Here is a 12,186-nt window from a genome sequence, read left to right as displayed (position 1 = left end):
ATATGAATTCATATATACACATATACCATATGTAATGTGAACTGTCACTATGCAATCCATTATATAGATGAAACATTTTGTACCTAATAGAAAGTAACTAAAATCACACAGAAAATCATTATGTGTATTTGTTTATATGGGTGTGTTTGTTTTATAGCCTTCTACCATACGAATCCTGGGGCTTAAACTCAGGCCTGGAGGCCAGTCTTTTTACTCACTGAGCTATCTCACCAACTCACATTTTTTTTTTTTGTCTTTGGTTAAACTAGGTGAGACTTGTCTTACAATATAGCATGGGTTCTTAGTCGGTGTGACTGTGCACCCAGGTGATTTTGGCAACTGTGGATTTGCAAATGGCATCTAGTTTGCAGACACCACAGCTATTTTAAACACTCTCCAGTATATAGGACAAACCTATAAGACAAAACAGTGCTCCAGCCCAAAAATTCAGTGGTACTGAGGGTGTGAAACCCTGTCCTAGAGAAGTAAGATCATTGGGAAAAGGGGATTTAGTTATCATTTACTGTAGTTAGTACATTGCATATGTAAATATGAAGTATAAATCATAAACAATGTAATCCACAGTGAGAGTTTCTTAGTGAATTGAGAGAACATTGAAACTGTTTCTGAGAAGGGTTATGTTTCATCATATGTATATTAGGATAATTGTTTCTGTTTTGAAGAAATTTTTTCTTTTGGCTCATGTCTTAATTTTTTAAAATTATTTTAGGAACCTTGGGTGTAATTTACTCACTGAACTGAGCTTTGGAACATTTCAAGCATGGCATGGAATGCAGTTTTTACAGCAGTTGTAAGTAGGCAAAAGAGTCAGAGATTCCCCATCCCCACCCCCACTCCCACTATTAAGAGTACCACAAGAACACCAAGCCACACAACCATAACATAGATGCAGAGAACTAGCTCAGTTCCACACAGGATCTGTGACTGTCATTTCAGTCTCTGAAGTCCCTGCTTAGTTGATTCTATGGGCTGTGTTCTTGTGGTATCCTCAACTTATCTGGCCTCTGCAGTCCTCCCCTCCCCCTTTTGTGGTGTTCCCCCAGTGTTTAGCTGTGGGCCTTTGCATCTGCTCCTGTCAATTGCTGGATGACTCCTCTCTGATAACATCTGGGCTAGGCACTGATCTGTGAGCATAGCAAAATTTCATTAGTAATTATTTCATTGAATATTTTTCCCAAGTCATGTTTGGTTCTACTGGGGTCTCTAGGCTGCCCTGCCTCTGGTTCTTGGCCATACAATCAGTGTTAGGTGTGTGTTCCCTCTCATGGCCTGGACCTCAAGTTAGACCAGTTATGGATTGGCTTGTACCACAAGTTCTGTGCCATTGTCCCAGCATGCCTTGCATATGGGACTGAAGTATCCTCATTTGGACCTTTCTGCTTGTTAAACTTATTACAGTCTGTGGGTCATGTCGTGGGTATTCTGTGCTTTTTGGCTGAAATTCTCTGATGAGTGTGTGCACACCATGCGTGTCCTTTTGGGTCTGGGTTGACACACTCAGAAGGGTATTTTCTATTTCTGTCCATTTGCCTGCAAAATTTATGATGTTCTTATTTTTAATAGCTGAAAGGTATTCTATTGTGTAAATGAACCACATTTTTTGTATCCATTCTTTGATTGATGGACAAGACCACATGGTATTGGTACAGAGACAGATAGGTCAACCAATAGAATAGAATGGAAGACCCAGAAATAAACCCATACACCTATGGACACTTGATCTTTGACAAAGCAGCCAAAAACATACAATGGAAAAAGAAAGCATCTTTAATAAATGTTGCTGGTCTAATTAGAAGTCTGTATGTAGAAAAAAATGAAAATACATCCATATTTACCACCTTGCACAAAGCTCAAGTCCAAGTGGATCAAGAACCTCAACATAAAACCAGATACACTGAATCCCATAGAAGAGAAAGTGGGAAAGAGCCTTGAACTCATTGGCACAGGGGGAAATTTCCTGAACAGAGAACACCAATGACTCAGGCTCTGAGATCAACAATTAAATGGGACTTCATGAAACTGAAAATTTTCTGTAAGGCAAAAGACACCATCAATAGGACAAATCGCAACTTACAAATTGCAGGAAAAAATTTCACTAATCCTACACCTGAAAGAGGGTTAATATCCAAAATGTATAAAGAACTCAAGAAATTAACTTACAAAAACTCTATAACTCAGTTTTAAAAATGGAATACAAAGCTGAACAGAGAATTCACAACAGATCTCAAATGACCGAGAAGCACTTGAAATGTTCAATATCCTTAGTCACCAGGGAAACACAAATCAAAGCAATCCTGAGATTCCATTTTACAACAATCAGAATGGGTAAAACCAAAAACTCAAGTGACAGCATATGCTGGTGAGAATGTGGAGAAAGAGGAACACTCCATTGCTGGTGGGATTGCAAACTGGTACCACCACTCTGGATATCAGTCTGGTGGTTCGTCAGAAAATTGGAAATAGTTCTACTTGAAGACCCAGCTATACCACTCTTGGACATACATCTATGCCACAGGGCCACGCATTCCACGATGTTCACAGCAGCCTTACTTGTAATAGCCAGAAGCAGGCATGTACTTCTTTAGGTTAGGAATGTTTTTGTGATTTTGTTGAAAATACTTTGTGTCTTTGAGTTGTTTCTTCTTCCTCCTCCTCCTCTTCCTCTTCCTCCTTCTCTTCCTCCTCCCCCCTTCCTCTTCCTCCTCCTCTTCCTCCTCCTCCTCCTCCTCCTTCTTTCCCTGTTATTCTTAGGTTTGATATATTCATAGTGTCCCAAATTTCCTGGATGTTTTGTGTCAGAAATGTTTTGGATTTGACATTTTCTCTGACCAGTGAATCTAATTCTGCTATAATTTCTTCAATGCCTGAGAGTCTCTCTTCCGTCTCTTGTATTCTGTTGGAGATGCTTGCATCTGTAATTCCTGTTCACTCACCTAGATTTTATATTTCCAGAATTTACTCAGTTTGTGTTTTCTTTATTGGTTGCATTTCCATTTTCAGGTGTTAGACGGTTTTGTTTGTTTGATTCAACTCTTCAGTTTTTTTCTTGGCTTTCTTTAAGGGTTATTACTCATTTCTTCCTATTTTTGTTTCTTTTCCTTGATTTCCTTACGGGATTTATTAATTTTTTCTCTAAGGACTCTCTCACCTTCTTTTCCTGTGCTTCGGCTGTGCTGGAATACCCAGGGCTTGCTGTAGCAGGATACCTGGGCTCTGCTGGTGGCATATTGGTTTTGCTGTGGTTGTGATCTCACACTGGTGTCTAGGCATCTGGATTTAGGGTGGTTATAGATCTAGGTGCTGATTTCTGTGTTTGCCTTTGTTGGACAGGCGTTTTGTTCCTTGGTTTCTGTTTCCTTTCTGGTCTTCTGGCTAGGGTGGCCTATAATTGAATAGAGGGTTTCACCCAAGTTGGTGGTTGGACTTCTGATACCCAGGTAGCCTTTGTTGGAGCAGAGGCCTTCCACCAGAGTTGTGGGGTTCTGCCATCCTGCATGGCCTCAGAGGTTCTGGCAGCAGGCATGGACTCTGGTAGGATACAAGCTTCTTGCATCTTTTCCAAAGGCAAGTTGCCAAGGGAGAGAAGAGGAATCTGTGACACCTAGTACAGGATTCCTGGAGTGTTTTTAAGTGAAGTTCTATTTTCCCTGCATTACAAAATTTGTACAAAGATCCCAGCCAAGGTGGGTTTGTCCAGAACTGAATGAAGCCTAACCACAAAGGCTTTTCATTGCACAGAATGTGTCAACGTCCTGATTGGGGCTCTAGCAGCTTCTGTATTAATAAACTCTGCATGATTATTAATCAAATATTTAATTTCCAAAATTAGTTAAGGGTCAGGCTCCTCGAGATCCATAGTCACCTCTGGTTCCAGAAACTTACTTGAATATAGCCTCCATGTTACTAACAAACACTGATGCTACATGTTAGTGGTACCCTAGGGGCGGGCAGATGCGCTTGAGTTTGAAATTCAGGTCAGAGACACATCAAAAGCTCATTAGTTATGTACCGTTGTTTGATTGATATCAGGATTCTTACCCCTTTTATATAAAAATATAAAGAACTAATAGTGGTTTATAATCTACATGGTAAGTGTAGATTACCCACTCCCTGAATTAAAGTGCTTCTTCATTTACCTACAGAGACCCAGACTTGTGGCTTTTTAAAATTCTTTTAGTCAATTAATTGCTTCTAACAACAAAATTCCATGATTTTACAAACTGTAAGAACTCCACAAAGCAGAACAGCTTCATATTATTGACATGCTGTCTTCTCTAATGCATTCGAGCATTGTGCTAAAAACAAATATAAGCTAAAAGAAAGTGAAAAATCTAAGCTGTACCCTTTCTAAAGCTTTTAGTTACTGTGGAACTTACCTACAGATTATCATCAACACTGAGTATAGCCACACTGAGACTAATGGAGCTGCCAGCCTGTTTTGTTAACAGCCAGTGTTTCTCCTGCTCGACTGGTATTGGTTTCCTTGTGGAAACCTGCAAAAAACCTATCCGCCTGCAAAAGTTTGCTCTCTTCAGGAAATGGTCCTCCCTTTGGTCTGGACAGGATCCTGGCATCGGCCTCTCACATTCAGAGGGCAACTTGAATCAGACCTTTGGGATGACTTAGTGGGATGTTGAATTTGTAGTCATCCTGCAGTTTTGAGAGGGTCACATCCAACATTTATGACACCTTTTCTCTTCCTGTTGTATCCTATTTTCCTGCTGGTATAGCAAGGCACCTTCTCCTCTAATCCTGATCATTTGTCCTCTGTTTGAAACCAGTTTTTGACTATGAGAGGTGTCTATGATGTTTCTGAGGTGTCTGTTATGTTTCTGGTACTTTGTAAAGTATTGACACAAATAAGGTATGTTGAGCTTCTTCTTCTTTGGGAAAACACCAAATGACAGATGACACCGGTGCAGCGGGAGGGCGGGGTGGACCCGCAGGCCCAGGATTAGGAGGCCTCCAGCAGCTTCCACAGAGGATCCAGCAGCAGTCTTAGGGGTCGCGGCCATGGTGTGGTAGAGGCCGAGGGGCTCGTGGAGGTAAAGGAGAAGACAACAAATGGATCCCCATCTCCAAACTGGGGCGCCTGGTTAAGGACATGAAGATCAAGTCCTTGGAAGAGAGCTACCTGTACTCCCTGCCCATTAAGGAGTCTGAGATCATTGACCTTTTTCCTGGGTGCATCCCTAAAGGATGGGGTTCTGAAAATCATGCCATTGCAGAAGCAGATTGAGACTGGCCAGAGGATCAGGTTTAAGGCTTTTGTCGCTGTTGGGAACTACAATGGTCATGTTGGTCTTGGTGTTGAGTGCTCCAAGGAAGTCGCCACTGCCATCCGAAGGGCCATCATCTTGGCCAAGCTTTCCATCGTCCCTGCGCAGAGAGGCTATTGGGGGAACAAGACTGGCAAGGCCCACACTGTTCCATGCAAGGTGACAGGCTGCTGTGGCTCTGTGCTGGTGCATCTCGTCCCTGCCCCCAGAGGCACTGGCATTGTCTCTGCTCCTGTACTCAAGAAACTACAAAGGATGGCCGGTATAGATCATTGCTACACTTCAGCCAAAGTCTGCACTGCAACCCTGGGCAACTTTGCCAAGGCCACCTTTGATACCATCTCTAAGACCTACAGCTACCTGACCCCTGACCTTTGGAAAGAGACTGTTCGCCAAGTCTCCGTATCAGGAATTTCTGATTGTCTTGTGAAAACCCACACCAGAGTCTCTGCTCAGAAGACCCAGGCTCCATCTGTGGCTACCACATAAGGGTTTTTATACAAGAAAAATGAATGAATTAAGTCTGTTTTTTTTAAAAAAAAAAAAAAACAAACAGATAATATGTTGAAAGTTCATAGAACAGTGTTTGGCACATAATAAATGCTCAAACATCATCATGCCTCGTTTTTTTACTTTCTCCCAGATTCTTGCAGTCTTAGTATTCTTTTTTCCGTTAATTTATTTTTTTGTATATGAGTGATCTGTCTTCATACGCACACCAGAAGAGGAAATTGGAAATTGGATCCCATTACAGATGGTTGTGAGCCACCATGTGGTTGCTGGGGATTGAACTCAGGACCTCTAGAAAAGCAGCCTGTATTCTTAACTACTGAACCATCTCTCCAGCCCCACAATATTACTATTCTTTTTTTAAATTTATTTTTATTAGGTATTATCTTCATTTACATTTCAAATGCTATCATGAAAGTCCCCTATACCCTCCCCCCGCCCTGCTCCCCAACCCACCCACTACCACTTCCTGGCCTGGCATTCTTCTGTACTGGGGCATATAATCTTCGCAAGACCCAGGGCCTCTCCTCCCATTGATGCCCTACTAGGCCATACTCTGTTACATATTCAACTAGAGACACAAGCTCTGGGGAGTACTGATTAGTTCATATTGTTGTTCCTCCTATAGGGTTGCAGACCCCTTTAGCTCCTTGGGTACTTTCTCTAGCTCTTTCATTGGGGGCCCTGTGTTCCATCCAATAGATGACTGTGAGCATCCACTTCTGTATTTGCCAGGCACTGGCATAGCCTCACAAAAGATAGTTATATCAGGGTCCTGTCAGCAAAATCTTGCTGGTATATGCAATAGTGTCTGGGTTTGGTGGTTGTTTATGGGATGGATCCCTGGGTGGGGCAGGCTCTGGATGGTCCTTCCTTTCATCTCAGTTCGGAACTTTGTCTCTGTAACTCCTTCCATGGGTATTTTGTTCCCCATTCTAAGAAGGAACAAAGTATCCACACTTTGGACTTCCTTCTTGAGTTTAATGTGTTTTGCAAATTGTATCTTGGGTATTCTAAGTTTCTGACCTAATATCCACTTATCAGTGAGTGTATATCATGTGCGTTCTTTTGTGATTGGGTTACCTTACTCAGGATGATATCCTACAGATCCATCCATTTGTCTAAGAATTTCATAAATTGTTTTTAATAGCTGAGTAGTNCTCCATTGTGTAAATGTACCACATTTTCTCTATCCATTCTTCTGTTGAGGGACATCTGGGTTCTTTCCAGCTTCTGGCTATTATAAATAGGGCTGCTATGAACATAGTGGAGCATGTGTCCTTATCATAAGTTGGAACATCTTCTGGGTATATGCCCAGGAGAGGTATTGCTGGATCTGCCGGTAGTACTATGTCCAGTTTTCTGAGGAACCGCTAGCCTGATTTCCAGAGTGTTTATACCAGCTTGCAATCCCACCAGCAATGGAGGAGTGTTCCTCTTTCTCCACATCCTCGNCAGCATCTGCTGTCAACTGAATTTTTGATCCTAGCCATTCTGACTGGTGTGAGGTGGAATCTCAGGGTTGTTTTGATTTGCATTTCCCTGATGATTAAGGATGTTGAACATTTTTTCAGGTGGTGCTTAGCCATTCAGTATTCCTCAGTTGAGAATTCTTTGTTTAGCTCTATACCCCATTTTTTAATAGGGTTATTTGATTTTCTGGAGTCCTACTTCTTGAGTTCTTTATATATATTTGATATTAGTCTCCTGTCAGATTTAGGATTGGTAAAGATCCTTTCCCAATCTGCTGGTGGCCTTTTTGTCTTATTGATAGTGTCTTTTGCCTTACAGAAGCTTTGCAATTTTATGAGGTCCTATTTGTCAATTCTTGATCTTACAGCACAAGCCATTGCTGTTCTGTTCAGAAATTTTCCCCCTGTGCCCATATCTTCAAGGCTTTCCCCCACTTTCTCATCTATAAATTTCAGTGTCTCTGGTTTTATGTGGAGGTCTTTGATCCAATTAGACTTGAGTTTTGTATAAGGAGATAAGAGTGGATCAATTCACATTCTTCTACATGATAACCACCAGTTGAACCAGCACCATTTGTTGAAAATGCTGTCTTTTTCCACTGGATGGTTTTAGCTACCTTGTCAAAGATCAAGTGACCATAGGTGTGTGGATTCATCTCTGGGTCTTCAATTTTATTCCATTCATCCACCTGTCTGTCACTGTACCAGTACCAGGCAGTTTATATCACAATTGCTCTGTAGTGCAGCTTGAGGTCAGGCATGGTGATTCCACCAGAGGCTCTTTTATTGCTGTCCTAGGTTTTTATAAAATTCCAAACGAACTTGCAACTTGGTGACGAATTGAGTTGGAATTTTGATGGGGATTGCATTGAATCTGTAGATTGCTTTCAGCAAGATAGCCATTTTTACTATATTAATCCTGCCAATCCATGAGCATGGGAGATCTTTCCATCTTCTGAGATCTTCTTCGATTTCATTCTTCAGAGACTTGAAGTTCTTCTCATACAGATCTTTCACTTCCTTAGTTAGAGTCACACTAAGGTATTTTATATTATTTGTGACTATGGTGAAGGGTGTTGTTTCCCTAATTTCTTTCTCAACCTGTTTATCCTTTGTGTAGAGAAAGGTCATTGATTTGTTTGAGTTAATTTTATATCCAGCTTCTGCACTGAAGCTGTTTATCAGGTTTGGGAGTTCTCTGGTGGAATTTTTAGGGTCACTTATAGCTATGCTTCTCTTGTGGGGGTTGTGGGGGGCAGTAACTTAGACAGGAGCCAGAGTTCCAGGAGACATGAGAGAACTCCTTCTGTCCCATGTAGGTAAATTATGACCACTGGGTCCCGGGGTTCAGACCTCAGCTCTGTCTGTGCATAGCCCAGTGCCCCACAGGAGAGTTTGGTTCTGATGACGCCAAGTAACCTTGGTTTCTGTTGCTTCTGTTCTTATGCTTGCTTCCTGCCATCTGATTATCTCAAGTGCTTGCTGCCCTCAATATATGTGATTGGAGCCTGTCCTTCCTATAATCTAGGTTGATTCAGGACTCCTCAGAGTCCAGCTTTCTCTGTGATCCTGTGATTCTGGGATCCTGTGAACCTGAGATCCTGGGTGTGTCAGAGTTCTTGGCAGTCAAGCTTCCTCTGAGACCCTGAGATCCTGGTGTGATCAAGCTCCTGGTATCCTGACATCTTAAGATCCTGGGTGTATTACAACTCCTGAAAATAGTGTCTCTTCTGGGGACTGTGGGGCTGTTTGGTTTGAAACCAAGGTATACCAGCAGTGATCGGAAGGAACCCAAGCCACTGGTCAGGCAGGGCTCCTGTGTCCTTGCTCCTGCTGTCACAGGCCTGTCACAATTGGTTTGGAACAGATGTTGTGTTCCACTCACCAGTGATCCTAAGATCCTGGGCGTGCTAGGGCGCCTGCAGCATGGAGAATCCTCTGGGGACCTTGGGACAGTCTGCCAAGTTTGCGCCCAAGGTGCCAGTATTACTATTCTTATGACCAATTCGTGAATAAAAATTGTTGAAACTGAGAGATCTTGACTCACATGTCCAGGTTCATACCATTAACATGTACAGAACTTCTTAGCAGCTTTGCATGTAATTTTCTGGGTAGCATTCCTTTCTTTATAATAGGAGCTAAACTTGACAATCCATTTCCCTCAGGAAACACTAGAGCCTCTGGACACACCACCTTCACCATTCTCAGAACTCCTATCCCTGGTCCACTGGACATAGGAACTCACTACTGATGAGCATGCCCCTCTTAGACGCCTCTCCTGTCTCATTCTCATTCATTCAAGGTAGGAAAATGCTATTAAGGTCTTCGTAAGTCTGAGGTTGTCTTACCCAATCACAGCAGTAGAAAGTTACAGATCTAGAATTTGAGTCTTGCTGTTTCTTACTTCTCTCCATTTTCATCACCAGCAATCTTCCTTGAGGTGATTCTTAGCATTGTGATTAAGATATCTCGACCTTTCTATTTCCTTGGACTCTACTGGTATAATACAAAATCCTACACCAAGGAGCTTGGAGTGGGGAGGCATGCTCGAAGGCTCATGGACCTTGTAGATGAGGAAAAGAAAGGATTTCTTCTTTCCTCACATTCTTCTTGCACTGCTTATTTTTCTTCCTCTAAGGAAGCTGCTTCCCTGCCTGCCTTTGGGATTCTAGTGTGAGGGCTTTTGGTGGCAGTCTTAGCTTCCCCCCTTCTACCTGTACAGAACTGCAAGGTCAGCCAGGGGTAAACTTCCTCGTGACGTTTTGGTTGTTTTCTACCTGTGCCCATGCATACACATGTTCATGGACTTCCAAATACTCAGGTATGTGACTTGTGCTCCTCTGGGTTTTCAGGGATATATTGGAGCATCTTAGATTTCCTACAGATGCCTTATTCTTCAGCTTTTCTGTTAAGCTTGTTGCCTTAGGCTATTTTTCATCCTAACTATAATCTGATTTCTCATGTAGCTGTCATAGTTAAAACATTTGCCTGGAACTATTTCCTGAAATCAACTCTTAGAAGGATTAGCATGCAGTTATATGAAATAAAGACAGGCCATTCTAGTAACATCTCCTAGGGATCTACCAATGAGGCTTTGAAGGATCTCAACTTGACTTTGTTCCCCATAGTGGTGGGGTTATAGGCTGTTGTATCTTTATTATAATTATCTATTTACTCTTTTATAGTTTTATTTTTTTTTGAGAATTTCATACTTTAACATAACATGACTCAGCAGTCAGCTATGATTTATTGAAAGCAGAAGCACGTGCATGTGTGACTGTACACACACACACACACACTCACACTCACACACAGTAAAGCACACAAAAGAGACTGTCTTAGTCAGGGTTTCTATTCCTGCACAAGCATCATAACCAAGAAGTAAGTTGGGGAGGAAAGGGTTTATTCAGCTTACATTTCCACAGTGCTGTTCATCACCAAGGAAGTCAGGACTGGAACTCAGGCAGGTCAGGAAGCAGGAGCTGATGCAGAGGCCATGGAGGGATGTTACTGGTTTGCTTCCCCCCACTTGTTCAGCCTGCTCTCTTACAGAACCAAGACTACCAGCCCAGAGATGGTCCCACCCACAAGGGGCCCTCTCCCCTTGATCACTAATTGAGAAAATGCCTTACAGCTGGATCTCATGGAGAAACTTTCCCAGATGAAACTCCTTTCTCTGTGATAACTCCAGCCTGTGTCAAGTTGACACAAAACTAGCCAGTACAATTGACCCCTTGTCAACTTGACACACAAACACATCACTAGTAAGCCTCAACCCTTAGTTTCTTATTCATCCCCAAGATGTAAATAATTTTAAAAGTCCCACAGTCTTGTATATTAAAGTTCAATCCCTTTAAAATGTCCAATATCTTTTAAAATTCAAAGTCTCTTAACTGTGGGCTCCACTAAAATATTTTCTTCCTTCAAGAGGGAAAAATATCAGGGCACAATCACAATCAAAAGCAAAAATCAATCTCCAACCGCCCAGTATCTGGGATCTAACTCACGATGTCCTGGGCTCCTCCAAGGGCTTGGGTCACTTCTCCAGCCATGCCCTTTGTAGCACACACCTTGTCTTCTAGGCTCCAGCTGCCTGTACTCCACTGCTGCTGCTGTTCTTGGTGGTCATCTCATGATACTGGCATCTCCAAAACGCTACTGTCTTCCACTGTAACTTGGCTTCAACAATAGCCTCTCATCACTTGGTCTGTCCCTCAATTAGATGTAGTTGTTTAGGATTAAAGGGTGTGTCTGTGACCAGCCAGATTACACAGATCTAGAAGGTCTTTGGATGTATTCAGAGCAGTCATGCTGCTGGATTAAAATGCCTCTACAAACTTTGAGTGATTATTATTTTTTTGAAAAAGAAATGGTCCTCCCACCCCACACATAGACCCTCCCACATGGTTTTTTTTTTCTTTGACTGAGTGAATTGAGCACAAATTCTTTTGTATTTTTAAAAATGGACAAGCATCTTGAATAATGGGAGGCATTAAAAATGTTTTCTACAGTGAACGGGTTTACTACCAATGTACTTGTTTGTGGGATTAAAAAAAATTAGGTTTATTTATTTTTTTGTGTCTTGAGTGTTTTGCTTGTGTGTATTTCCATGCACACATTGCTCTCAGAAGACCAAAGACAGCATTGGATCCCCGGAACTGGAATTATGGATGGTGGTGAACTACTCTGTCAGTGCTGAGACATACAAGAGCAGCCAGCAGTGCTGACCACCGAGCCATATCTCCAGCCCTACCTAAAAGTTCTCTTTTTTTTCCTTTCCAATCCACTATTATTTTCTGCTTTTCTTCCCCTCTTAGTTTCTGTTTCGTTTTGTTCTTTAGTGTCTGATCATTTGTTTTGTGTCTGTGTGTGGGCACATGAGTGCCAGGACATGTGATTGCTAT

General features: G+C 42.1%; 1 protein-coding gene and 1 pseudogene across 1 annotated transcript in view; both read left to right on the top strand.

Annotated features, from left to right (window-relative positions):
• The window catches only part of LOC110331878 (leucine-rich repeat-containing protein 37A2-like), a 46,444-nt gene that overhangs the window by 10,712 nt on the left and 23,546 nt on the right, over nucleotides 1–12,186 (top strand). Inside the window, exon 6 of the mRNA XM_021212742.1 lies at nucleotides 731–811. Coding sequence (XP_021068401.1) covers nucleotides 731–811 — 81 coding nt within the window. The remainder of the gene's footprint in view (nucleotides 1–730; nucleotides 812–12,186) is intronic.
• On the top strand, nucleotides 4,922–5,794 carry LOC110331733 (annotated as a pseudogene).

Source organism: Mus pahari, chromosome 14 (genome assembly GCF_900095145.1).
Source record: "Mus pahari chromosome 14, PAHARI_EIJ_v1.1, whole genome shotgun sequence".
Lineage (NCBI taxonomy): Eukaryota > Metazoa > Chordata > Mammalia > Rodentia > Muridae > Mus > Mus pahari.
Note: the sequence above shows the minus strand (reverse complement) of the source record. Positions and strands in the feature narration are given on the sequence as shown.